This window comes from Macaca thibetana, chromosome 11 (genome assembly GCF_024542745.1).
Source record: "Macaca thibetana thibetana isolate TM-01 chromosome 11, ASM2454274v1, whole genome shotgun sequence".
Lineage (NCBI taxonomy): Eukaryota > Metazoa > Chordata > Mammalia > Primates > Cercopithecidae > Macaca > Macaca thibetana.
Genome location: NC_065588.1, coordinates 78,608,580 through 78,636,535, shown reverse-complemented (window position 1 = coordinate 78,636,535; position 27,956 = coordinate 78,608,580). Strand labels below are relative to the sequence as shown.

Genomic DNA, 27,956 nt, shown 5'->3' with positions numbered 1-27,956 from the left:
CAAAATTAAGAAGTCAATTCCATTTACAATAGTCATAAAGGAAATAAAATATATATGAATAAATTTAACCAAGGAGGTAAAAGACCTCTACAAGGAAAACAACAAAACACTGAAGAAACTGAAGTGGATAGAAACAAATGGAGAAACATCCCATGCTCATGGATCCAAAGCATTAATAATATTAAAATGACCATACTACCCAAAGCAATGTACAGGTTCAATGCAATCCCTATTGAAATACCAATGACATTCTACACAGAATTAGAAAAAAAAAAGTATTAAAATCTGTATGGAGTTACAAAAGATCCAGAATAGCCAAAGCAATCTTGAGCCACAAGAACAAAGCTGGAAGCATCACACTACTAGACATCAAAATGTTCTACAAAGCTGTAATAACCAACACAACATGATACTGGCATAAAAACAGAAACACAGACAAATGCAATAGAACAGAGAACCCAGAAATAAATCCATGTGTCCACCAAAATCAGCTAATTTTTGACAAAGATGTCAAGAATATACATTGGGGAAAGAATAATCACTTCCATAAATGTTGCTGGGAAAACTGAATATCCATATGCTGAGGAATTAAACTAGACACCTCACCTCTCATCCTATACAAAAATCAACTCAGAATGGATCCCAAGACCTAAATATAAGACCCAAAACAACAAAACTACTAGGAGAAAACACAGGGCATTGAAATGCTTCAGGATATTGCTCTGGGAAAATATTTTTGAGTAAGACCTCAAAAGCACAGGCAACTAAAGCAAAAATAAGCAAAGAGGATTATATGAAACTAAAAAAGCTTCTGCAGAGCAAACAAAACAATCATCAGAGGGAACAAGACAATCTACAGACTAGGAGAAAATATCTGTAAACTCTTCATCCAACCTAGAATTAATATCCAGAATATACAAGGAACTCAAATATCTCAACAGCAAAACAACAACAACAACAAACCCAAACATCCAAGGAAAAAAAGGCCAAATAATCTGAGCTGACATTTCTCAAAAGAAAACATACAAATGGCCAAAAAATATAGAAAAAAAATGCTCAACATCACTAATCATCGGGGAAATGCAAATCAGAACCACAATGAGGTATCATCTCACCCAGTTAGGATGGCTATTATGAAAAAGATAAAAAATGACAAACGTTGGCAAGGATGCAGAGAAAAAGGAACTCCCATACTCTGTTGGTGAGAATGTAAACTAGTATAGCCACTATGGAGAAGAGGATAGAGGTTCCTGAAAGAACTATAAATGGAACTATCATATGATCCAGCAATCCCACTACTGGACATTTACCCAAAGGAAAAGAAATCAATGTATCAAAGAGACATCTGCATCCCTATGTTTACTTAACACTATCTATGACAGCCAAGATATAGAATCAACCTAGGTGTCCATCAACAGATTAACAGGGACAAAGAAAATGTGGTACGTATAAATGAAATATGTGGTATGAAACAATGAAATATGATTTGGCCATAAATAACATTGAAATCCTTAATTCCTGGCAACATGTGTAGAACTGTAGAACATTAGGTTAAGTGAAATAACCCAGGATCAGAATGTTAAAAACATAGTATCTTCTCACTCAGATGCAGAAGCTGGGGGAAAAAAAAAAAGCTAATCTCGTGGAAGTAAAATGTAGTACAGAGGATTCCAGAGGCTTGGAAGGGTAGGGGGAAGTGCATTATAGAGAGTGATTTGTTAAAGAATATAAAATTATGACTAGATAAGAGGATTAAGTTCTAGTGGTCTATAGCATTGTAGGATGACTATAGTTAACAATAATATGCTATGTAGTTTCAAATAGCTAGAAGGAGGATCCTGAATGTCCCCAAAACAAAGGAATGATAAATGTTTGAGATGATGGATATGCTAATCATCCTGGTCTAATCACTATACACAATATATATTGCAACATCACTATGTATATCATAAATATGTACAATTATTATTTGTCCATTTAAAAAATAAAAAACAATACAGTATAACTACTTACATAGCATTTACACTGTATTAGGTATTATATGTAGTCTAGAGATTATCTAAAGTATACAGAAGGATATGCATAGGTTCTATACAAATACTGTGACACTAGGGACTGGAGCATCCACGGATTTGGATATCCATGGGAGTTCTGGAACCAATCCCTTGAGGACAGCAAGGAATGACTGTATTCATGTGTTTTTAAGTGAAAAATTCAGTGCTTAAAAAGTGATTTCATGCTTTAATCAACTTTTTAAATTAAATGCTTAAAAATTAGGCTCATTAGATTACAGAGATTATATACCTGATGTAAATGACGAGTTGATGGGTGCTGACGAGTTGATGGGTGCAGCACACCAACATGGCACAAGTATACATATGTAACAAACCTGCACGTTATGCACATGTACCCTAGAACTTAAAGTATAATAATAATAATAATAAAAGAAAATTTTAAAATGAAGAGAGTATCTCATTTAAGCTGTATATATACACCTTAAAGACAGATGTCAGAAGTATATTCATAGTCTCATGTTATAGACATGTATATTTATGTATATACATTATGTTAAATGAAATAAGCCAGAATCAGAACGTTAAACATAATATGTTCTCACTCATATGCAGAAGCTGGAAAAAACATTAATCTCATAGAAATAAAATATAGTACAGAGGATTCCAGAGGCTTGGAAGGGTAGGGTGAAGTGGGGTATAGGGAAAGATTTGTTAAAGAATACGAAATTATAGCTAGATAAGAGAATTAAGTTCTAGCAGTCTATAGCACTGTATATTCATGGTCTCATATCATAGACATCATTACTAAGTGTTAAAGCCAATGAGAGCCTCTTCAACTTCCTGAAGATAAAAGGAAGGCATTCGAATGGAAGCACTGCCTGGTATAGATCATCCTTACACAAGAACAAACATGCAAACTTAAAAACTGAGTGCGCACACTGAATGGCAGCTGAAAGTACTGGTCATGAATGCCATTGCTCCATACTGCTCAACTCTTAGTCTCTAGAAAAAGGAACTAGCATGAGTTAAGTTGTGCAGTAGGGCCCTAGTAGGGCTACTTAGTGAGCTCTGAATCACCTAGAGGAAGATATCCAGTCCTAAAGAGAAACTGGAGTGGGAGACAGTATATAAGAAATCATGCTCAGGTGCTTTAGAGTTTTTTTTTCTTTTTTCTTCCCACTTTCCTTGTAGTTTGTTGACAGTGATTTTAACTCTAATATATTCTATGCATTAGACAGTACATGTCTTAGTATCCAAAATGTTTCATACATTTGACCAGTTTCATCCTATCAGCCAGACTTTCACGACTTAAAGTCCTGGATACAAGCAAATCTTCTTTAACTCTTTAGTACAATTCATCATTCCTTGATTTTCTTCTGCTTTTATTTCAAACTTTAATTCCTTAATCTGTTTTAGAAATACATTTATTTTGTCTGTTGACAAGCATGAATTTTCTCTTTATTTTTTTCTTGTAGGTTTATTGTTTGCCTGATGATTGCTAATTTTGGAAAAATGCCAAACAAGCATTCTTGTGCTCAGTGCCTGTTAATAAGTTATGACAAACAGAAGCATGAGTTCTAGAGTTAAACAGCCTGGATTAGAATCCTTCCTCCCCAGTTTCCTAGATTTTGGGCTAAAGAAATCCACTTAACCTGTGTCTCAATTTCCTCATCTACAAAACAATAATAATATCACTTATTTCATATGGCCATCCGTAGTATTCAATGAGATAATATAAACAAAACTTTTAGCACAGTGCCTGGCAAAAGCAAAGGTTTGGTAAACATTAATTATCTCATGTTGTTTCTAAAAAATAAATATATTTTATAACAGTTTTGTATTACAGAAATTTTGAAAATAGGACAGAGAATTTCCATATACTATATACTATTTTCTCCTATTGTTAACATTTTACAATATGGTATATTTGTTATAATTAGTGAACCAGTATTGATACATTATTATTAACTAAAGTCCACATTATATTCAAATTTCCTGAGTTTTTATTTAATGTCCTTTTCCAGGTCTAGAATCCCATCCAGGGAACCCACACTGCAATTAGTCCTCTTGGCTTTGACAGTTTCTCAAACTTGTCTTGATTTGCAGACCTTGACAGTTTTGAGAAGTACTGGTCAGGTATTTTGTAGAATGTTTCTCCACCAGGGTTTGTCAGATACTTTTCTCATAAATAGAGTGGGGATAGGCTTTTGAAAGAACCATCATAAGAATAAAGTACCATATTCCTCACCTTATAACAAGAGTACGTACTATCAACATGAATTATCACTGTTCATGTTGACCTTGATTACTTGGCTGAGATTCTGTTTGTCAGGTTCTTCACTGGAAAGTTCCTCTTTTTCCCCCCTTCACATTTTCCCCCCTTCACGTTTTTTCTTTGGAAAAAAGTCACTATGCACAGGCCACACTTAAAGAATGGGGAGTTTTGCTGTATCTCCTTGAGGAGGAAATATCTACATAAATTATTTGGAACTCTTTTCCATAGGACATTTGTCTCTTCTCCTCCATGTATTTATTCATTCAATTTGTTTTTTAAAGTAAATCTATATAAGGGGGGTCTAGATAAGCAAAGGAGGACCATATACTGTAACTTTTAGAGTGTGGGTTGGATGAGTGGATTACAGACACAGTTGTTCAGAGACCCTCCCCACATCATATGTGATGAGAAGATGGGTTAGTAACTGAGGTAGTTCTCACCACCTGATGGTGGGACTGAAGGTTCTTGGTTAGGACATAATTGACTTAAGAACTAAAGTAAGTGGATGTGAAGGTGAAGGCATCAGCAGATCCTGTCAAAAAAGTCAAGGAAGACAAAGCCAGTGGCAAGGAAGCTGAAGTGTTCCTGATATTCTCAGGTTGATAGAGGAAGTTATCCAAAGATTAGTATCACTGTGATCTTCTGGAATAAATAGAGCAAAGGTCACTCAGTATGTTTATTACTTTTAGGTATGATGTCATTTTGTACATAACTGATCTTCCTAAGCTTGAAACATATGGGCTTTTTGCTTTTTAGTTTTCAAGTTTTCTATTGATAGATCCTCAAATTCAGCAATTCTTTCCTCAGGTGTGTTCAGCCTAATAATAAGCCCATCAAAAACATTCTTCATTTCTATACCAGTATTTTTTTGTTGTTGTTTTTCTTTTCTTGGAGACAGAGTCTTGCTCTGTTATCCAGGCTGAAGTGTAGTGGCACAAGCATAGCTCACTGCAGCCTCCAACTCCTGGGCTCAAGCAATCCACCTGCCTCAGCTGCCCAAGTAGCTGGAACTAGAGGTGCATGCCACCACACTAGCTAATTTCTGAATGTTTTGCTGAGATGGAATCATACCATGTTGCTCAGGCTAGTCTCAAACTCCTGGGCTCAAATAATCCTCCTGTCTTGGCCATACAAAGTGTTGGGATTACAGGTGTAAGCCACCATGGCTGGCTACTGTGACAGTATTTTTGATCTTTAGCATTTCCTTTTAGTTCTTTTTAAAAATTTCAATCTATTTCCTTACATTTTCACTTTGTTCTTGCAGGCTATCTACTTTGTCCATTAGAACTCATTATTGTTTTAAATTCCTGGTCTGACAATTCTAACATCTTTGCCATATCTGAATTTGGTTCTGATGTTTGCTCTGTCTCTTCATTCTGTGTTGTCTTCTAGTATGCTTTGTAATTTTCTAGATAGCCAGATATAAAGTACTGGGTAAAAGCAGCTGCTGTAAATAAGCCCTTAGTGATATGATAGCAACGTGTGAGGGGAGGGGAAATGATTTTCAATGGTTTGTAGTCCTATAATTATGTCTCAGTCTTTTAGTGAGCCTGTGTCTCTGTACTACAAACTTTATCAGTGCTTCTCAGTATTTTTACCCTTTCTTGGGTGGCACAGGATGGCTAGAGTAGGCTGGAGTTGGATATTTTCTTTCTCCCCCATGGAATGTTAGAGTTGGCTGAAGCTAGGTATTCTCCTTCCCTCAGGTGAGTTAGGCTCTGATAAAACACTAGCAGGTTAAGTTCTGATTATATAGTTTCTTCTGAGAAACTATTCATAAGAAAGTATTCAGAAGAGTAGAATGCTCTGGTGTATTTCAAAAATATTTTTCTTCTCCCCTTGATGGAAGCAAGAGGGAATTTTTTTCTCTATTATTCTCTAAAACCAGGTTGAGCTCATTAAGGTAAAACTCACAAAGGTGTGGGTGGTCCCTTACGAGTGGTTCCCTCTGTAGTTTTTAATTCCTAAAGTTGTCCACACTGAGCCTCCAACAATTTGTCAATTACAGTTCAGGTTTTCCTACCCTGGCACCGGTTTCTGTGGAGGTTTCTGTTCCTATAAGTTGTAAATCTCTGTATTTGCCTGTCTTTCCAGTTTGAGAGGTAGCAATTTGCCCTGTGACCTCACTTCTCTTAAGATTTGTGGACTTTTCTGGTTTTTTTTTTTAGCTTTTACTTGCTAAGACTGAGCGGCAGTTTCCAAGCTTTTATATGCTGGACTGGAAGCTATCCACTGTAAATGTTTTTGTGAAAAGTAAATAAGGTAATGATTGTGGTGTCCATAGCATAATATCTATCACAGAGTAAGTGTTTAGTAAATATTAACTATTATTAATTTCTTATTACTAATATACTAATAAATATATTAAGAAACATTTGCTGTGGTTATTATTAAAGACAAACTGGGAAAACAAAGCAGAAAGAATGATAATAAATTTTTAAATGTATTAAGTAAATCTATAGCTCTTAATTTGTGACAATAACGCTTAGGTTTGTGTTCTTGATATTAAATACAAGACATGAAATGAGATATGCACTAAAGGTTTGCACTAGGTAAGACTAATTGGAAGGAAGATCAGTCAGATGAATGAAAAATATTTTTTTAAAATAACCTAATAAATTAATTAGTGTAACCTTGTCTATTCTCCTTCATTTATGCAAAAAGTAGGAGAGTCTTCATTTTAGTGACTAAATTAAAATATTTATAAGCATCATGTTGATTGTGTTATTACTCATAGTACATATAAAAAGATTACAATAATTAAAAGGAGTATTATATAGTTAGCATTTACTATATATATTGTGTTAAGAACTTTACATAGTCTCACTTCAACTGCTTTAAGTAATAAAGCAACTGGGGACTAAATGAATAATTGATTTAATAAATAATAATACCTTTTAGCTTTGATATAACATTGTTATGTCCTTGTAACATTTTCAAGAAAACTATTTCATTCCTTTGACCACCTACTCTATTGTTTGTTTCAATTTATAGTCAATTCAAAATACCGGAGTTATCCAAGTTCATTTAATATTTTAGTTAATAGCTTGTCTGAATAACGTTGAAAGCTTTTTTTTTTTTCTCAGCGGTAGAATATTTATTACTATCAGTCAACAAGTTTATCTTTCTGCTTTCAATAATATGTTATCAATTATTAACTTGGGCCTCCTATGATATTACAACTTTTCAAGATTCTCCTATTTGAAGGCTTTTGAATTTAAGATTTTTAATTTTAATTAGTTATATAAGCTGTAAATAGATGCATTTCAAAATTAAAACCATTCTCTCTTGCTTTACTTCTAGTTCTCACTTGTACTGTTGTCCTGCTTTTTAATTCTATTTTGATTTGTAAATTGGCACATTTTTAACTCAAACTAAAAGAGGGAAACTCTCAGAGATACATGACAGTAAACTTTCTACAATGACAAGTAGGATAAACCGGAAAAAAGACGATGGAGGTCTGGTTTCAATATAATTTGGGCCTCTTCACAAATGAGAGAAAAGTAGAAAGGAAACTATTTTGTATTCTCTCAATTCATTACAAAATAGAAGTCCTTCTGTCTTCTGAAAATAATGAGTCATCATATACTGACCTTGGACTCATCTAATCCAAGCTTCTTTAGAGACCGTCTGACATAATCCAGAAATGAAGAACATTTGGAATAAATTTTACCAACATGCCGATCACTGTAAAACAAAATTGAATAATTTTTTAGTTTCTCCAATGTAAATTTTAGATGATTTTAAATTCAATCATGAAATATTTTAAAATATTTTCTGTGGATATAGCACAAGATCCAAATGTGATCAAAATATAGTAATACTTTTAAGGACATTTTAAAGTTACATGTTATAAAGTATTCAGGATCTGCTTCTGATAATTCTTATAACATATAGCAGTGAAGGCTGTGAGAAAGAAGTTTTAAACACAGTATTAAAAAGCCTCATTTTTAACAGGAACTATTGGTCTTTCAAAAGTTTCCATTGTTATATGAAACACATTTGAGATTTACTGGCTCAATATTACAATGCACATCTCATGACAACACCTGTTAGTAGAGGCAATAATTCAACAGCTATGCAAAGAGAACTTCTTCAATACCACCCATTGAGTAAGCCCCATATAATGAGATGGATCTGACTTGATCTCATTTATGCCGTGCAAATTCTTATTAATAATTTAAACAAAGTATCATGGGATGGTTTTGAATTTAAACAATACAATGTTAGAGTACCACATTTCACATTGTAATTTGGTTACAATTTAGGTGTAATGTAAAAATCAAGAGGATAAAAAAATTACGAATTATCAAAAACAAGGAATAAAGCCTCATTTACTCTTGGCAATATAAATATTAACACCTCTAATATTAATTAGACATAATGTTCTATCAATTCTTCCTTTAAAATATGTTTAAAACATATTCCTTCAGATCAATTTCAAGACAACATCTCAATTCCACTTTTTATTACATCTTGTCCTTATTATTCCAACTATTTCCTAATTAAGACCTCTAAAACTAAGTCTCTCTTCTTTACTTCTTCCTACATGTTATTTTCTAAGAGCCTTTTTATTTTGTCACTTTTCTGCTCCAAAAGCTTTCAATACCTCTCCCATTTATTGGGATAAATTTAAAACTCCTTAAACAATAAGGGCCCACTATAACCACATTTCTCAAACGCATATCCCATTACATTCCAGTATTTAGTTTTTTCTCCTTATATCAGTCTACTAATTGTTTCAGACTGTCTTCCACATTTCTGCCTTGGTACATTTGCTCATGCAGTTACCTCTTAATGGATTACACAGTTCCCCACGCTCTTCTACAGCTTGGTTGAACTGAAGTATTACTTTATGATAAAGTGTAAATGTACATGTTCTTTTTGGTAACATGACTAATAATCTTTTCTAATTTTGAATTTCTATAGCCCCTATGATTCTTCCATTCATTTGTTATTTATCACTGCCTTGATTTAATATTCACTTGAATAGGTATAGGTTCCAGAAGGCAGAAAATGTATTTTTGTAGGTTTCTGTATCATTCTCAGATCCTACACATACAGAATCCTACATATACACATCATTCTCAGATCTTATACATCTTAGGTGTAACAGATACCATATAATAGATATATATCTTATGTATCACAAAATAATTGATTTCACTGTGTAGTCACGAAAATACGCCATTTAATATTAACTCCCTGCTGCTCAGCTTTAAAAAGTTGTTAAGCTTTGATTTTTTTTTTTTAATCCAAAAGGACAAGAACTTAAGTCTTTCCCATAAGCCAGTTATTCTGGCTCCAATTTTATACCATTCTTCACTGTCTTATGGAGTAGCTCTTGAGAAAAAGCATAGAATAGTACATATGAGGGTGACTTCCAGTCAGACTGACTGTATCATCTATGAGTTTCTTGTTAATTAAAATGGGATATCAATAGCATTTACTTCACAGAGTCACTATGAGGATTAAATTTCATAACACATATAAGGTGCTCAGAACTGAGCCATGATGTACACTGTTGTTGTTACTTTCATTAATATTGCTTTCATAATTACTGGAATTATAGTCTAGATTTTCCTTTTATTATACAGTTAAAAGACCCTGAGTAAAATGTTTCCAAATAAGTATTAAACATTATAAGTGTAAGAGAGAATATAGTGTAAGTGTAGGTGGTATTGATTTGTTTCCTGGGTGTTGTCCTTCAGACTACTTGAAAATAAGAGAAACATTTTCAATTTTAATTTGGCCTTGTTTTAGTTTTCCTTTTCAAAATACACTACTTTTTACTGTTGCAAAATATCACAGTATGTTTATTATAAAATTGCTTTTAGTGTGTCAAGCAGTAATTTGCTATATAAGACTTTTCCTTAAGTCCTTTGTTAATCTGTATTATTTCAGACTTGTTTTTAGCAATAACAGGAAAAAAATCACTCAACCAGTACTAGAAAGTTGATGATGTGATCATGTTACTTCATCTCTTTATGACATTGCCTCCTCAACAGCACTGGCATTCTCTTAGTTTCTTGAACACACAATGCTTTTAGCTACAAACACTATTCCTGGAATGCTATACTCTCAATTCCTTTGCTTTGGAAACACCAAACTCCTTCTTTCAGATCCTATCTCAGATATTGCTGCTTTAGTTAAGCCTTTTCTGGCTCTCCAGAAGTTGGGCTCCTAACACAGAGAACTTTTCCTTCACATACTCTCTCTTGTTTCTCTGATAATCTCCCCTTTGATATTTTAAGCCAGTGAATTCTCCAAAGGGGGTGAACACATCCAAAGGGAAAGAGAATATTAGATTTTTTATTTCTATGTTGTCTCTTTTAAATTTCAATTTCTGAGTTTACTGTAAAATCTATACAATATGCTAGTGGAGAGACATGTATACCACTTATAAATAAATATTCATTTTTGCATGCATGCTTAGAAATGTTTCTTGACAGAGGTGTGAAGCGTAAAAGTATGTTTGAGACTAGTCTAATTAGCTGGAACACAGCTGTCTTGCTCGTGACAATATCCCCAGAACCTAGCATAATATCTCACACAGCAGGATCTCCATAAATGAATTAAATAATCTCTCAGTTAGTGGAAACAAATACATCTAGTTACACAATAAGAGAAAAATGCATTAATATAATAAATAGGTCTATCTATTATATTCAAGTATAATAGATAAGCATATAGGTAGGCTTAGTTATACAAATAAGTGTGACTTAAAATAGAGAGCTACTGAAGAAAGATGTAAGAAAAAGTGCAAAGTAAACAATACAAATAACAGTTAGTATTCATTTTGTTTACTATGTACCAGTAATTCTTATGTCCTTTGCTGCATTTACTTAATCAGTACAACAACCCCATGTGGTAGGTCCCATTATTATCCCCATTTTAAAGATTTTAAAGTAGACAGAGGTTAAACTTTCCAACATCTGACTTCATAATCTGGGATATTAACTATTAGTCTATATTATCTCCAGCATACTACTTGAATTGGATTCATACTCAATACTGTTAAACCGCAGATGAGGAATGGCCACGTCTGTGTTACAGGTAAACAGCAAAACAGATTCCATCCCACCCCAACCAAAGTGTGTGTATATATTCTTATAGAAAATCTATGCAGACCCTCCTGCTATAATCAAGGAAACAGAATTTTAGTGTTTTAGTGCAACTATGGGATACTAAATAATTCTAACAATTAAAAAATTATATGAGGGAATAGATGTCATAGGAAGAGATTTGTTTTTCCCAAGTCATTTATTGTTAGACTTATTGCCCAAACTCATCAGCAGTTAGGACCAGTCAGAAGTATGTTTATGATTTCTAAATGTTATACATGTTAATTAGGTTGCTTATTCATTCATTTTAAAAACATTTATTTAAATGTTGTATACGCATGATAGTGTAGTGGTTGGTACAGGTTTTGAACTAAAGACTGAAACAAGCTTGAATCCTCATTCTACCACTTATTCTACCACCTCTTTGCCTCTTCTTCATCATCAGTAGAATGGTGTTGTTAAATCTATCTCATAAGACTGAGGATAAAATAAAATATTCAATATACAGTGCATGGCTCAAGAAAAAAAGGATATTTTTCAGAAAACAGAAATGTCAGGTATAGCATTATTACCTCTATTAAGTATAATGAATCAGACTTCGGAACTTTTGGAAGTTAAAGGTTACTGTTGCATGATATGAGACCAATTTCTAGAAGTCTTGGTGTTTCATAAAGTGATCTTAAAAATAGTATCTGCAAAGTGAGTTTATGATATGGAATGCAATCTGCTCTTTTGTAGGTACAAGGAAAGGGAAATATTTCATTCATTAGTGTTTAGAAGGATCTATAGTTTCAAGGATAAATATTGTGATTAAAAATTATTTATTCATTCATTTAATTTAGAAACAGGGTCTTGCTCTGTTGGCTAGGCAGGCGTGCAGTGGAATGATCATAGGTCACTCTAGCCACGAACTCCTTGGCTCAAGCAATTCTCCTGCTTCAGCTTTCTGAGTAGCTGAGACTATAGGTGTGAGCCACTGTACCTGGCTAAATACTGCAATTGTATTAGTTAAGCAACAGAAGAAAAAGAGGTAGGCCAAAGAATCTTTAAATGGAAAATAAAAGGGCAGAATAGGGTTATTCACAAAAGGAATATGGGGTGTGTTATATTTTTCAGTAGTGGCAGTCTTATTTATAAGACAGCATGCTACAAAAGAAAATTCACAAAAATCTTTACAGTTTCTTGAGAGTATCATTTATGGCATTATGGTCCAATAAAGTTTTACTCTTCATATTTAATAATTTAAAATAAAAACTTATAATTTCTTTATGTTGCCTCCATGTAGAAGTATTAATGTAACAACAGCTCAGACTAGAAGAAATTTTTTTTGTAACACATAGAGCCTTATGGGCACAGAAACTTCTGTCATTAAACGGACATGATAGAAAAGAATAAAAGGAGAGCAAAAATCATTCACCAAAGAGAAAAGGTGTCACGCTGTGTTCCTAAGATAAACTGTTTACTGTAGTTAAAAGAAAATATTAACATTTAAACATACTAATATTTCAGAGGAATTCTCCAAAATATTTTATAGTTCCATATCAATATTTGTGATATTAAAGAAAATTATGACAAAATATTTATTTTGTTATTATCATTTCCTTTGGAGTTGATAGGCAAAAACCACTTAAATCCCAAATGAGACCCTAGAAATCAGAAAAATTATTTTCATGATTTTCCTGTGTTTTTCAGAGTGGGCTCCACAAAACAGTGTTTAATTAAGTGGCTGTATATAATTGGGAGAAGAAAGATTGTATGAACAAGTAAGCATAGGTTTCAACAGAGTTAAAGAGATTTCTTTTAATAATAATAAAATATCACTCAGTATGTTCCAGGCATTGTTATAAGTACTTTATAGATTTTAACTTCATTTTCAAAACACCCTTTTGAGGTAGGTACTGTTATTAATCCCAATTTACAGATGTGAAAACTTAGGCAAAAAGATATAAAATAATATGCCAAGGACCATACTGCTATGATGCAGTGGGGATGCTGGGATTAAAAACCAGGCAGTAGAGGTCCTGTGCTTAGGTTCTTAATGGTGACACGCTGCTGTCTCTCACCAAACTGTTAGGAGTCTTTAAAATATAAATATGCACTTAAGTCTTTAAGAGGAGGATACTGCATGAAGCATTCGCTTTTAAGAAATTCTTTTCTTCCTACATATTTTCACAGAATCATTGCACTTTAGGACAACAATCTGGAGAACAGTTACAGAATAATCAAAATCTGATTTATCCTCTTTCAAAAGTTTTTCTAGAATACTCTGGAGTCGGGTTCTTTGGTTCTATTACTTGAAGTGAATGAAAGGAAACAAAAAATCATTTGAGATGGGAGATGATCAACAACACAAATAAATAAAATATGTACTATTAATATATTAGATAGTAGGAATAGCTGATGAAAAGTTTCAGGCAGAGAATGTGGCATAATCAAAGGCCCTGAGTACGGTAGTGTTTCTGTTATTTTCAAGGAACGTTAAAGAAATTAGTGTATCTGGCACAGACATGAACAAAGGGAAGAAGAGTAGAAATGAGGTCAGAGAAAAAATGAGGAGCCAGACGACATAAGGCTTTGCAGGTCACAAGAAAAACATTAGCTTTACTTCTGAGGTAAACAGAAGCCACTGGAAGATTGTGAGCAAGAGTCCACTTAAAAATATCAATGGGATCACTCTAGTTATTGTGTAGAGAATAGGCTATAGAGAGCAAAAGTAGAAGAGAGAGACCAACTAAGAAGTTATTACAACAATCTGGGTGAAAGATGATGGTGGCTTGGACCAGAGTGATGGTCCTGAGGATGGTGAAAAGTGATAAAAAAAAAAAAAATAGATATATTCTGAAAGGAGAGGTTATAAAGCTGCTGAAGGATTGAACCTAGGCAAAGAGAGAGAGAAGAGTCAAGGATGCCTTAACGATTTCTGGTCTGAGTACCTGGAAGAATATGATTGTCATTAACAGGTGAATTTGGGATTCATCAGTATAGATGATACTTAAAGCCACCAGATGGGATGAAATAATGTATGTAGTAGGTATACACAGAAAAAAAAAAAAAAAGCCACCTCAACAATTAGAGGTTTGAAAATGAGAAATCAGCAAGAAAACTAAAAACAGAACAAGAGAAAAACGTGAGTATATTGTGAGTCTTTCCCTAGCATATGAGAGAAAGAAGTGTTTCAATAAAGAGTGGAAAATTGGGTGCAATACTAACAGCAGGCACTGAGAAAGGATCATGCAATTTAACAACATAGGGTCATTCATGTTCCAGAAAAGGGTGATTTGCTGGAGTGATGGAAATAAAATCTTACTGAAATATGTTTAAGGGAAATGGGAAAGAAATTGTCAGTACTTTCAAGGAATTTTGCTGTAAAGGAAAGAACCAACATAGGACAGTGTGGTTAGAGGGGAAAATTGGGTACAAAGAGGATTTTTAGCATTTGTGCTCTTAACCACTATGATACACCATTTCATTTACTAAAACTGAAAACTGGTCATCAAAGAGCTCAGAAGGCAGTAGAGGAGTAGAAATACAATTAATTGTATTATTCAGGTTCAGTAAGAACAGTGAATCACAGCTTAAGTATTATAGGAGAACAGAAAAAGAAGAAAAGGAGAAAAGAAAGCTATCACAGACATATCTTCTGAACTGGATTAAAAAAAAAAAAAAAAAAAAACAGAATTTCACCTTCCAGAGGTCCTGGAATGAAAGGATGGCAGAAATAGGGGGGAGAATATTCCAGGTAGAGAGAACAACTCCAAGAAAACCTACAAAATGTAAAAATAATGGCATGGGAAATGATGAATAATCTGGCGTGCCAGGACAGTGTGCATGGACAACTGCTCATGGTGCACAGGAAGAATGTGATAATGGATTAGGCTGGAATGAAAATTAATAACAGATTTGAAATGGCCTTGAATGCCACCATAATAGTTTAGGTTTGGGCATAAAGAATTATTAGCAAAGATTTGAAAGTTAGAAAAGTGGCATGACTATTTGGGAAAGATAAATGATGAGAAGTTAAGAACAGATTAAAAAGGGCCCCTCTGTCAGAATAAAGCATGGTCAGCATGCTAAAAAGGGATCAGTATACTTTCTTTTAATAAAAGTGAATGCACTGGATCTAATTAAAATTCTACTCAAGTGAATCCAACAACACCCACATGCTTCTCCAAAAATGCAATTGTAAGAACATGGTTTACTTGTAACACTTTCCAAGGAAGCAACATTTTTGTGGGAGATTTTAGAGAAAGGTGAAGCGGAGGTATACTAAATAAATGAAAGCAAACACATGCAGGACAGATTGTACCAAAATTCAGTTTCTCCATAATCACAAAATATTTAAGAAATTATTGTAACATTATTATTATTTTGTGCCTTTTGTATGCTAATACATATTGAAAGACTTAAAAGATCAACAACATAAAATTTTGCTGTAAATAGCTATCATTTAAGGGAGCTCCAAAAAATCTTCAAGTTATTTTTCAGTTTAAAAGATACTTTCTAATTTCAGCTGAACCACACATTATAGATTAAATTACTATCTTTAATTTTGTGAGATAGTTTTTAAGATCTGAGTTTTCACTTTCCTATTTGATTATAGCAAAATCACAATTAAAATTAAATTAAGTAACATAATTATAGGTAGCAAAATACTATACATTTTTTTGTATAGCTGTATACATTTCTTATTATGCAAGAGAATAATAAAGTGAAAAAAGTGTAAAAATTGGATTTTCCCTGTTTTCTTTCCAAGTGTTTTAAAAGAGATTTTTAATCCCTGAAAATCCTTCCTTGGCATTTTATTACCCTTAGAAAGTTTCTATTATAGATAAGAACTAATTATAAATAAATTTTCTATAAATTATTGAGTTTTAGCATAAATGGGCTAAATCACAATTATAAATAATAAAGTTAAAATGTTATCTTTAAATCCCTGAAAAATGTTTACTTCTAACCTTAGGCTATATAAACAATTATACTTAAAGAACTTTCAGGATAATGTTTCAATTACTCTAAAACAGTATTATTACTGGAAGATGATTTATTTTAGCTAGCAAGAAAAATAAACAAAATGCGGAAGTAATTAAGTGACCTTATTTTCTGTCTTTATTACTATTGCTGACCAGTAATTCCAATTAAGTTAACCTTGATTTACAATGCTAATACAAAGAGCCTTGCAAATCAACTCATATTAAAAATATCTCAAAGGGAATTTACCATTAAAAGTAAGAATGGGATGGTGAAAACCTTTCTGGACTATGAATTTGGTCCTGATCCTGGTTCTTTCAGGCTATATGACTTTAGACAAGCTTTTAACCACTTATTTTAATTTTTCTTATTATAATAAGGTGCCTATACTAGATACTGGGAGTATAATATGTGGCTCAACTGACTGTGGGGTATAGCCTGATAAAAGATTAATATTTTAGTGATACTAAACAAAAGCAATAAGTATTTACAAAATATCTGTAAGGCATAAAGAATATAAATAAAACAAACTCTTGCACCCAACACCAAACTTGAGAAATACATTACTAGAATTAAATACCTTGATTTCTATATGTACTTCTCCTCTTCCCTACCTTATCACTCTGCCTAATAATCCACTGTTCCCCTCAACTCCCACAGGAAACTATGATAATGAATCTTGTGTTTACCATACTTATGTTGTTTTTGCTTGTTTACCACATATTTATACTCCTAAATTATTCAGTTTTGCTCTTTTATGAATTATGTAAGTGGAACCATTTTACAGGAGTTTTTCTGAGATGTCAGTTAAAATTATATTCACAAGATTCAATCATATTGATGAATCTAGTTGTAATTCATACATTTTCATTGTGACATATAAAATACTTCTATATACATGAATATAAAACAATTTATCCATTCTTCTATTAATGAGCTTTTTCTTTCTGGATTCTTGCTCTTATAAATATTGCTGCTATTGATCATTCTTGTAAAACTTTCCAGAAGCAGACATATAAGATTTTGTCTAATATATATACTTAGGTGTAAAACTGCTGAGACATGTATATATATTTTCCATTTTATTAGATAATGCTAACTGGTTTTCATTTCATTGATCTTCCATGGTTTTTTCCAGTCTCGATTTTATTTATTTATGCTCTGATCTTTACTATTTCTTTCTTTAGAATTTTGGATTTGGTTTTTGCTTTTCTAGTTCCTTGAGGTATACTATTAAGTCATTTATTTCAAGTTTTTCTACTTTTTTGATGTAGGTGTTTATTGCTATATACTCTGCTTTTAATATTTCTTTTGCTGAATCCTAAACAGTCTGGTATGTTGTCTTCATTTGTTTCAAGAAATTTTAAGGTCAGCATGGTGGCTCATGCCTGTAATCCCAGCACTTTGGGAGGCCAAGGCAGGCAGATCACCTGAGGTCAGGAGCTCGAGACCAGCCTGGCCAACATAGTGAAACCCCATCTCTACTAAAAATACAAATATTAGCTGGGCGTGGTGGCGTACACCTGTAATCCCAGTTACCAGGGAGGCTGAGGCAGGAGAATAGCTTGAACCCGGGAAGCGGAGGTTGCAGTGAGTTGAGACTGTGCCATTGCACTCCAGCCTGGGCGACAGAGGCAGACTCTGTTTCAAAAAGAAAAAAAAAATTAAAATTTCCTTTTTAATTTCTTAATTGACCCACTGGTCATTCAGGGTCATGTTGTTTAATTTCCATGTATTTGTACAGTTTCCAAAGATTCTCATTATTGATTTCTGGGTTTATTCTACTGCAGTCAGAAATGTACTTCATATGATTTCTACTTTTTTGAATTGGTTGAGACTTGTTTTGTGGCTAACATATGATCCTGGGTAATGATCCATGTGCTGATGAAAAGAATATATATGCTGCAGCAATCGGATGAAATGGCCTGTAAATGTCAGTTAGGTCCAGTTGTTCTACAGTGTAGTTTAACACAAAGTTTCTTTGTTATATTTCTGTCTGGTTAATCGGTACATTACTAAAATTGGGGTGTTCAAGTCCCCCATTATTACTGTATTGCAATCTATCTCTCCCTTTAGATCTATTAATATTTGCTTTATATACTTTCATGCTCTGGTGCTGAGTGCATATATATTTACAATTGTTATATCCTGCTGAACTTATCTGATTATCACTATATAATGACCCCCTTTGTTTCTTTTGGCTTGAAGTCTATTTTATGTGATGCAAGCACAGTTGACCCTTAAACAACACAGGGATTATGGGTGCCAACACCCTGTGCAGCAAAAAATTTGCATGTAACTGTTGACTACTCCAAAACTTAACTACTACTAGCCTACTTTTGACTGGAAGCTTTACCGATATCATAGTCAATTAAAACATATTTGTATTTTACAGGAAGTTCAAGTTTTTTGCACAAGCTGTTATAGCTGCAGCAAAGGTGTCAGGAATTTCTTTTTCACTTTTTACAGTAGTCCTTATGCTGGATTCATTTATCTTGAAATGGTGGGCAACTACAGCTGCAGACCTCAATCTATGGTACATATCAAGCAATTCAACTTTTTCTTGTAATGTCCTGACTTTTCTCTGCATATTGGGAGCACTTCCAGGATCACTAGTGGCACTTAATATGGATATCATGGTGGTGTTATTCAAGGTTTATGATACTGCCCTTAAGACAATGAAAAATAGACAAGAACTGTGAGAGATCACTTTTTACTGTGATACACAATCCATTGGAGAAACAAACTGATCACACAGAGATTTGCAACACACAGTGTTTTAAACGAATACTCGCAACACTTGAGCTCACTACAATGCCAATAAGAGGTGGCTACAAAATTATTACACTATATACTATAGCTAATTTAATGTGGCTATGATTTAATATTTCATATTTACATTAGTTTACATTTCTCTTGACTGTGAATAGTGCCACATATGGTCTGTGTTTGTGTGCATAAGTTTTTATATACATTCTGACTTTTATAATAGATTTGTATATATTGTATGGTAGTAAATGATAAACAATATGCATATATTTTGTTCATTCAAGATAGACCTCATTTTCTTTATTTTTTGATATTTTTAGGCTACTTGGTTTGTGTGCAAGTTTATTCAATTGTCACAAGTCTCAAATATATTTTCCAATATACTTATTAAAAAAATACTGCATATAAGTAGACCTGCACTTGGGTTTTGCTTTTCTAATTCCTGGAGGTATACTATTAGGTCATTTATCTCAAGTTTTTCTACTTTTCTTGATGTAGGTGTTATATACTTTGCTCTTAATATTTCTTTTGCTGAATTCTATAGAATATTGGTATATTCAAATTTGTGTTGTTCAAGGGTAACTGTATAGAAATACCTGTTCTTCTTTGGTTTCCATTTGAATGGAGTATCTTTCTTCCATCTCTGTACTTTTGGTCTATGTGTGTTGTATTTACAGGTGCAGTGAGCTTCCTGTAGGTAGCATATAAAAATAATTGGGTCTTGTTTTTTTGATCCATTTAGCTACTCTATATCTTTTAATAATTTTGTCAATTTACTTTCAATGCTATTGATAGGTAAGGAACTACTACTGCCATTTTGTTACTATAAAAAAGTTAAAAAAACCTCTACACTTTAACTCCATCACCCCCACATTTTGACTTTTTGATGTCTGTTTACTTTCTTATGCCTATCTCTTAATAAAGAGATTGATTAATAATCATAACAAATGTTATGATTATTTTTGATATATTTTTGTCTTTATACCAGGGATATGAACTGCATGCATACCACATTTACAGTATTGAGTCTTCTGAATTTTTTTCTGTGTACTTACTTTTACCAATGAGTTTTATACCTTCAGCTGATTTTCTTGTTGCATGTTAGCATCCTTTTCTTTCAGATTGAAGAACTCCCTTTAGCATGTCTTGTAAGACACCTCTGGTGGTAATAAATTTCTTCAGCTTCTGTTTATCTGGGAAAATATCTCCCTTCATATTTGAAAGATAGCTTTGCTGGCCACCATATTATCGGCTGACAGTTTCTTTGGCACTTTGAATGTCCTCCCACTTCCTCCTGGCCTGAATTTTCCACTGAGAAGTCTGTTGTCAGATGAATTAGAGCTGCTTTTTTCCCTTGCTGCTTTTTTTATCCTTCCTCTTTTACTTTTGAGGTTTTTATTATTATATGTGTCAGAGTAGTCTGATTTGGGTTGAGTTAAAAAGTCTTTAACCTTCCTACATTGAAGTATTTGTATCATTTTCTGAGTCTAAAAAGTTTTCTGTATTATTTCCTTGAATAAGCTCCCTATCCTTTGCACTTTTTCAACTCCGTTTTGAAGGCTGCTATAGTCTGAATATTTGGCCCTTCCAAACCTCATGTTGAAATTTGATCCCCAATGTTGGAGGTGGGGTCTAATGGGAAAAGTTTAGGTCATAGGGGCAGATCTTTCATGAATAAGTTATTGCCCTCCCGGGTTGGGGGATAGTGAGTGAGTTCTTGCTCTATTAGATTCCACAAGACCTGGTTGTTAAAAAGAGCCTTGGCACCTTGCCTCTCTTTTGCTTCTTCTCTTGCCATGCGGTTTCTGCACATGCTGTCTACACTTTGCCTTCTGTCATGAATGAAAGCAGCTGAGGCCCTCTCCATAAGCCAAGGCGATGTTGGGACCATTCTTCTTGTATAGTCTGCACAACTGTGAGCCAAATAAACCTCTTCTCTTTATAAATTACTCAGCCTTAGTTATTCCTTTATAGCCGCATAGAAATGGACTAATGCCATGACTTAAATTTACTCTTTTGAGGTTATTTTCTAGGCATATTTCATTCTTTTCTTTCTCTCTCTCTCTTTTTCTGTCTCCTCTAACAGTGTATTTTCTAATAGGCTCTGTAGGCTGTAGGATAGTCTCTTTCAGCACTTTGAAGATATCACTGACTTCTGGCTTCCATTGTTTATGCTGAGAATTCAACTGGTAGACTAATTTAGTTCCTTTGGGGGTATTCTGCTTCCCTCCTTCACTCCTCTCACCTCTGGCTGGTTTAAGAATTGTCCCTTTGTCTTTATTTTCAGCAATTTTACTCTTATGTGTCTAGAACTTGTTTTCTTTTTACTTCACCATAAGATTTGTGTACTTCCCAAATCTTATGATTGATATATTTTTGTCAGGATTGAAAAATTCTTACTATTGCTATTGCCCCATTCACTGTCTCATCTTCTTCTCAGACTGCAGTTAACATGTACGTGAAACCTATTCCCTGTATTCCGCATAGCTCTTAGTCTTTGTTTTCTATTCTCTAGCTTTTTTTTTTTTTTGATGCCTCATTGTAGATATTTTGTTCTGCCTGCTTTCAGTTCATTCATTATTTCTTTAGCTGTGTCTAAAGTTCTGTTAAGACTATCCATAGATTTCTTGATTTTAGTCATTTTACTGTTCAGTTCTAGAATTTTCATTTAGATTTTTTTAAGGTTTTGGTTCTCTTAAAATAAAATAAATAAAATGCACATTTTACTTCAATGTGCATATTGAGCATAGCTCTTTAAATTAAACTTTTAATTTTAAGATAATTATAAAATCACATGCAGTTTTAGGAAAGAATAAGGATTGGCGTACTCTTCATCTGGATTTCCACAATGTCTCATGACGGTAATATTCAGGATACTGATGTGGATGCAGCCAAGATACAGAACACTTCCATCACCACAAGGATCACTCATGTTGCTGTTTTACAGCCATATACACTTCCTGCCTACTCCACCCTCAATTCCTACCTCAGCAACCACTAATATCTTGCCATTCTATACTTTTGTCATTTCAAGAATGTATATAAATAGAATCACACAGTGTATAACCTTTTGGGATTGGCTTCTATTCATTCAGTATAATTCTCTGGAGATTCACTCAGGTTGTTGTGTGTATCCACAATACTTTTGTTTTATTGCTTAGTATTTCATGGTATGGATTATTACAGTTTGCTTAAATACTCACTCACTGAAGGACATGTGGGTAGTTTTCAGTTTGGGTGACCAGGAATAAAGTTGCTATAAACATTTCTGTACAGGTTTTTGTGTAAAGGTAAGTCAGCTTCTATTGATTATTAAAGGTCTTTGTTATTGCTGGGACTTCCATATTCCCATGTGATCTCCACTGACACCATGATAGGGGTTACCTTGTTACTGCTGAGTGATGATGAAAGTCCTGACTCTCTACTAGGCCTTCCTTGATACCAGCCACCCCAGTGGGGAAAATGAGGGGTGTCATATTATGGCTGGGTGGGTAGGAAGTACAGGCCTCTCACATGGTCTCTATGACATTGTGGTAGTGGTATTGTGTTAATTGTTGGATAAAAGTCCTAGTTTCCTACTCAGCCTTATCTAATACCACTCCACAAAGGGGTTATAAGGGACTTTCATTACAGCCTGGCGAGGATGGAAGTGTAGGCTCTTTACTTGGCCTTTGTTGGCATAGGTGAGAGTGGAGTCACAGGTATTTCTGTTTTGTTTTGTTTTGTTTTTTGCTACAGTATGGCAGTTATGCATAAAAGTTTTTCTAGGCCTGCCCGCTTCCTGGTCTTTCAGTTTTCATCTGAAATTTCTTTTTTTTCTGTGCCTACGGTGGTTCTGGATTACCACCTTTTTCAACTCCAATCCTGGGCTGTATGAAACAAAAAGAAAACCCGGGGGACTCATACTGTGTTGTTCCTTCAGTCCAGAAACCGTAGCCAGTCTGCTCTATTCTCTTTACCTTTTGTCTTTTTGTATTCATTTTATATATAATGTTCAGGGGATTTAGTTGTACTTAGCAGGAAAAATAGAGAAAAGTATATCTATTCAATATTTCCAGAGTTGAACTCTCTCAAGTATAATTATTTTAAGTCTTTCTCTGGCTTTCCTAAAGGTATATTTCTGTTGACTGTAGTTTATCTTGGATTTCGGTCATGTTGTCTTGTTTCATCACATACCTGGTTATTTTGGATTGGTTTTGTAAGGTACTCTATATATATATATGACATTAGTGATCATTTGAGGCTTAGATTTACATCATTTTGTCCAGAGGCAATTTATTTCCTGTACGCAGCTAGCAGAAGCAATTTGAAATACTTTAATCATAGCTTGAGATAATTCAAAATGGGGCTTTAGTCATCTCAGGACTGTTCTAGTTCACTCTTATTCTTACAGTATGAATCTTTAGGGACCTAACTTTAGGGACCTAAGTATGAGTGGTTTACTTAGCTTGCTCCTGAGTCCTCACCAGACCATGAACTCTAACTTTTGTTTCACTAGAACTATCTTTCTGTTGAAAGCTGTGCTCACCCTCTCTGCTGATGGGTGGACAGTTGTCTATTCCAGAACTGACAGATGCAGTCATAAAAGTGCAGCCATAAAAGCTGGGCTTACTTCTCTTGAAATCCCATTTCCTCTTTGATTTTTGTCCTATAATTCTTAACTACTTCAATAGGTCTCTGATGTTCTCAAATCAATTAAAAACAAATTTAAACACACACACACATGCATGTGCACACACATCTCCAGCATTGTTTTGTTTCCTCAGAAGTAAGTTATTCCTAATTATTTAGTCTATCATTGAAAGCAGGCTTCAATCATTCTGTTTGGTTTTCACATAAGCCATCCTGACTAGAATATAAATTGCTCCTGTGTGGAAACCATTACCTATGCATCCAGAATTCTCAGTACCTAACATGTTGTCTGACACACAATAAATAATTGCTGTATTAAAAAAAAAAAGAACATGTACAAATCTTGATAACTAATTATGTGGTCTGATGATAAAAGTAGAATCAAATATCATTTCTAGACTCTAATGTTTGATAATGGTCATGCCATTTCCAGAAATAACACCTGTTTGATAGAAGTCAAGAGAAAGAAGAAAAGAATAGAATTGGTGGGAAGAGAACATTGGTTTTGGATGTAGCTGACCGATGTATTTGTGAGGTACTTAACTGACGTTATTCTGATGAAAATGAGAAAGTGGATGTGGACTTCTGAAAAAGAGGTGGAAGCTAGTTACATATTTCCAGAGTCATTTGTAGTAAGAATCCTAAGAGAAAAAGGAAATATAAAGAGACAGGAGTTGCACATATAACATTAAAGAATGGCTAGATATACCTAGGGGATGGAATAATAATTAAGAAACTGTAAAGAAAATAGATGAGTGTTCAGAGTAGAAAAATGAAACCCAGAGAATATAGGATAATGGAAGATAATGAGGAAGAGATTTTAGAGAAAAAACAATTACCGACTTGGTCAAATGTGACTGAAGGGTCAATGGGGCTCAGGAATTGAAAGTCTTCTAATAAATACGAGCTATCTTCTGAGTATTAAAGGAAAGCAGGAATGTAAAGCGTTGGAAAGTGTTGTTTTTAAATGAGAAGAAAGGTTTAGAAAGGAACAGAAACAAATTTAAGAAGTCATAAAGGAAATAATAAACACATGAACAGATCTGAGGTCTTTAAAGAAGGCAGGTAGTAAATATTTGAGTTGACACGAATTTGCACAATTTTATGGCTTTTTTTCCAACAAGGTTAGCATCTTGGGGTAAATATAAGAGAAGGAACTAGTTTTCAGGAGTACATGAAAAACTCAGTTTTAGACATTTTGTTGACAAGGAGAGAGAGAATGGAGACTGAGATACAGATCTGGGAGTTATCTACATAGAAATGACAGTTGAAAACAGTCTGTGTAGGTACTTGTATGTAGCAACTTCTATCGGTAAAAAGTTGATATTTTTTCTTACAGAGAAATAATAGCTAATCTAAAAATCCCTTTTACATCTTTTAATAAATATGAATTGACTTTTAAGAAGCTGAAAATTGCCTTATTTTAATTTGTAGAATAATCCTGTTATACCAAATAACTATCAGAATCCTAAAATTGTAATTAGCAAGACAACATTCATAAAACCTGCCAGACTTACAAATGTATGCTTGAATACAACAGTTGTTGAACCAATATTATGAAAAAAATTCTCCCACCCTTCCCTTCTCTGTAAAAAGAGTGCATTATTTAGGGGCAACAGGAACAAAACAAAACATATGCAGTGCTAGTATTCTACTGGCAGAGACCTGAAGGGCTATAATAGTTGCTTATGATCAATATCTGTTCTGATTAGAGTTAAGCGTTTATGCTGTACCGGATGTGAAACATTCTAAATATAACTCTTGTCCATATAATATCATCACTGAACTACTTAACATTTTAAAACTTCAAAAATTCTAAAATACATTTTACATAGACTATTTTATCATTACAACAAGCTTTCAGGACAAGAAGAAATCATTAGAGCCTCCACTTTAATGATAATTAACCTAAGATACAGTTGTTGCATACTTGTTACTGACATTATGCCCAAATTCAAAGTTGCTTCTACTAATAACAGTGACCCTGCATAAATTCACCTGAAGACTAAAAGTCACTTTACTTACAATATAACATAGTTATTCTTATTAAAATAAAATCCTCATACCATTTGGTGATGCCATAACAATCTTTAATAATATCCTGAAGAACAGCACGATAGAAGAGTGATTCAGTAGGCAGCTGAAAAAAATGTAGACATATATAAGCACAAGAAACAAAAAAACAGAAATAAAATAAATACTAGAATGTTGGAACCAAAGTGAATGTCAGAAACCTTTGTTGCTAAACACAGAGGATGACTTTATAATTTGTCCATTACAAGTGAAAGTGTTACCCTGAGGCTAATTCTCATTGTGAAAGTAATTCTGAGGAAAAAAAAAAGAAATCATAAAAGAAACAGTAGTGAATAAGAAAGAAAAGTTACAATCAATGAACAATAAGCTAATGTCCAAATGAAGTCCTTATCAGTTAAAAATGAGAAATACTTTCAAGACCAACCAAGTCAGCTCTAGAGCATTTAAGAGTCAGGAAGGATATATGTGAAAAGGAAGAGAATGTAGATTTGTCTTAATGGAGGTGGAATAAAGATAATAACAGCTAGGAGTCACACCAACAAAGAAAGATACTACCCTAAGTAGAGAAATATAAAGATATGTCTGACGTCTGAAAGACAATATTGGTTACTACAGAGTTGAAAAGTAGAGCCTTAGAAAGAACATAGGATAAGAGATTGCACTCTTGGCAATGCTTCACTTCTTGCAGAAAGAGATATGGGAGATGTCCCAAAGGTTCAAAGGTTTTTGAATGGAAAGAGGCAGTAGCTGAAGAGAAGGGCTCCAATGAAGTATGATAGTTTCAAAAGAGCAGAAAGTAAAACATTACTATTTATAAAAGAGCATTTCACTGCAGCAACAGAATTACTTGAACTAAGAAACTACAAAAGTCACCAAAACGCTATGCACATCCCCACAGATCTTGATATAGATAGTACAGGAGCATCCAACACAAAATAATGTCAACAACAACAACCCAGCTTGCATGCAGTTATTATTTTTTTTAAAAATGAGTAAGAATAGAAGGACGTCAACAATACTGAATGCTTTTAAGAAGTCAAATAAGGTAAAACTGAAAACTGTCCAATGACTGGTAAAGTTTTAAAGATAAAATTCAGTGAACTGCATATATCCATGGAGCCACGCTTTTGTAACTTTTATTATCCTGTGGAGTCTAAAACTGTTATTTTCACATGTTTGCAACTAGAACAAATATGTTTGAATTCAGATGGAGTTTATAGCAAAATAAATTTTTCACGCTCAGGCAGAAAACCTACTTTACTGCCCCTCTCCCTCATCTAACATTAACTTCCCATACTGTGCTGCTGAGACTACAAAAACTAAAAGTTGGGAGCTGAGGGTCAATCATTTTTCTTACATCTTCCCCTGATGGCATTGCCCTCCGAAGTCACTAGAGAAAAATCACACTTGTAGACTCTTAGAGCATTGTGAAAGAATACGGGTTCTACTACTGGAAAGTAGGAATAGTGGGGATAGTGTTACAAATATCACAGTCCCCAAATAACTACTAAAATAATTCACTGAAGGTAGACTCATATACATGTTTGAGTATCCACACTAAAATTTGTAACTTTTCAAAGGCAAAATTCTTCTATAAAATCTCTTTCCAAATTTGTCACAAATGCCTTCACTTGAGAAGAAAACTATTGATTTCAAAACTTAACTTTCCTCAAAAATTATACCAAAATATTTCATTTAGAATTTCTTAATCTCTGGATATATTTTCCGTTTTAGATTTTCTCATCTTGAGTAACTATTTTCTACAACACCAAAATCTCTATTTTGTCATTTGTCCCCCACTTCCTTAAAAATCCTTTCATTTATCTCACAAAAATGCTGAAGTACATTTTCATATATTAATCCCTATTCTTATAACATTTTATTGAAATTCAAAGTCACTTCGGCAAATCTAGTATTGCATGAATTGAAATATTAGTACTATAAATGGCTTACAAAGTTCTTAACTTTTTGTTTGACTGGCTATAATAGGTAAGTTTAATTTTATATGAAACTCTTAAAATAGTTAAAATCTCTTCTTCCTCATGCCTTTGAACAAATTACATTAAATGGTATCAAGGTAACTTTGAAATAAATATGTATTTATATTGTTATTAAAATCATTGTAAAATACGACACAAAAGAACATGAAGTTCATTTTAAACAAGAACATAAATAATGGAATGCACAGAAAAATACAGC

At 33.6% G+C, this 27,956-nt stretch overlaps 1 protein-coding gene across 9 annotated transcripts in view; it reads right to left on the bottom strand.

Annotated features, from left to right (window-relative positions):
- METTL25 (methyltransferase like 25) overlaps positions 1–27,956 on the bottom strand; it is a 126,066-nt gene that overhangs the window by 13,397 nt on the left and 84,713 nt on the right. For 3 of the 9 annotated variants that reach the window (XR_007717793.1, XM_050749248.1, XM_050749250.1), the window contains 2 exons: positions 25,790–25,863; positions 7,884–7,977 (listed from right to left, as the gene is read on the bottom strand). Coding sequence is in view for 6 of the 9 variants with exons in the window: in XM_050749248.1 (XP_050605205.1) it covers positions 7,884–7,977; positions 25,790–25,863 (168 nt within the window). In the remaining 3 variants the exon portion in view is untranslated. Of the gene's footprint in view, positions 1–36; positions 4,933–7,883; positions 7,978–16,370; positions 17,964–19,687; positions 19,783–25,789; positions 25,864–27,956 lie in introns of those variants that run through there. The other 6 variants (XM_050749252.1, XM_050749251.1, XM_050749253.1 and 3 more) reach the window with 6 other exon arrangements.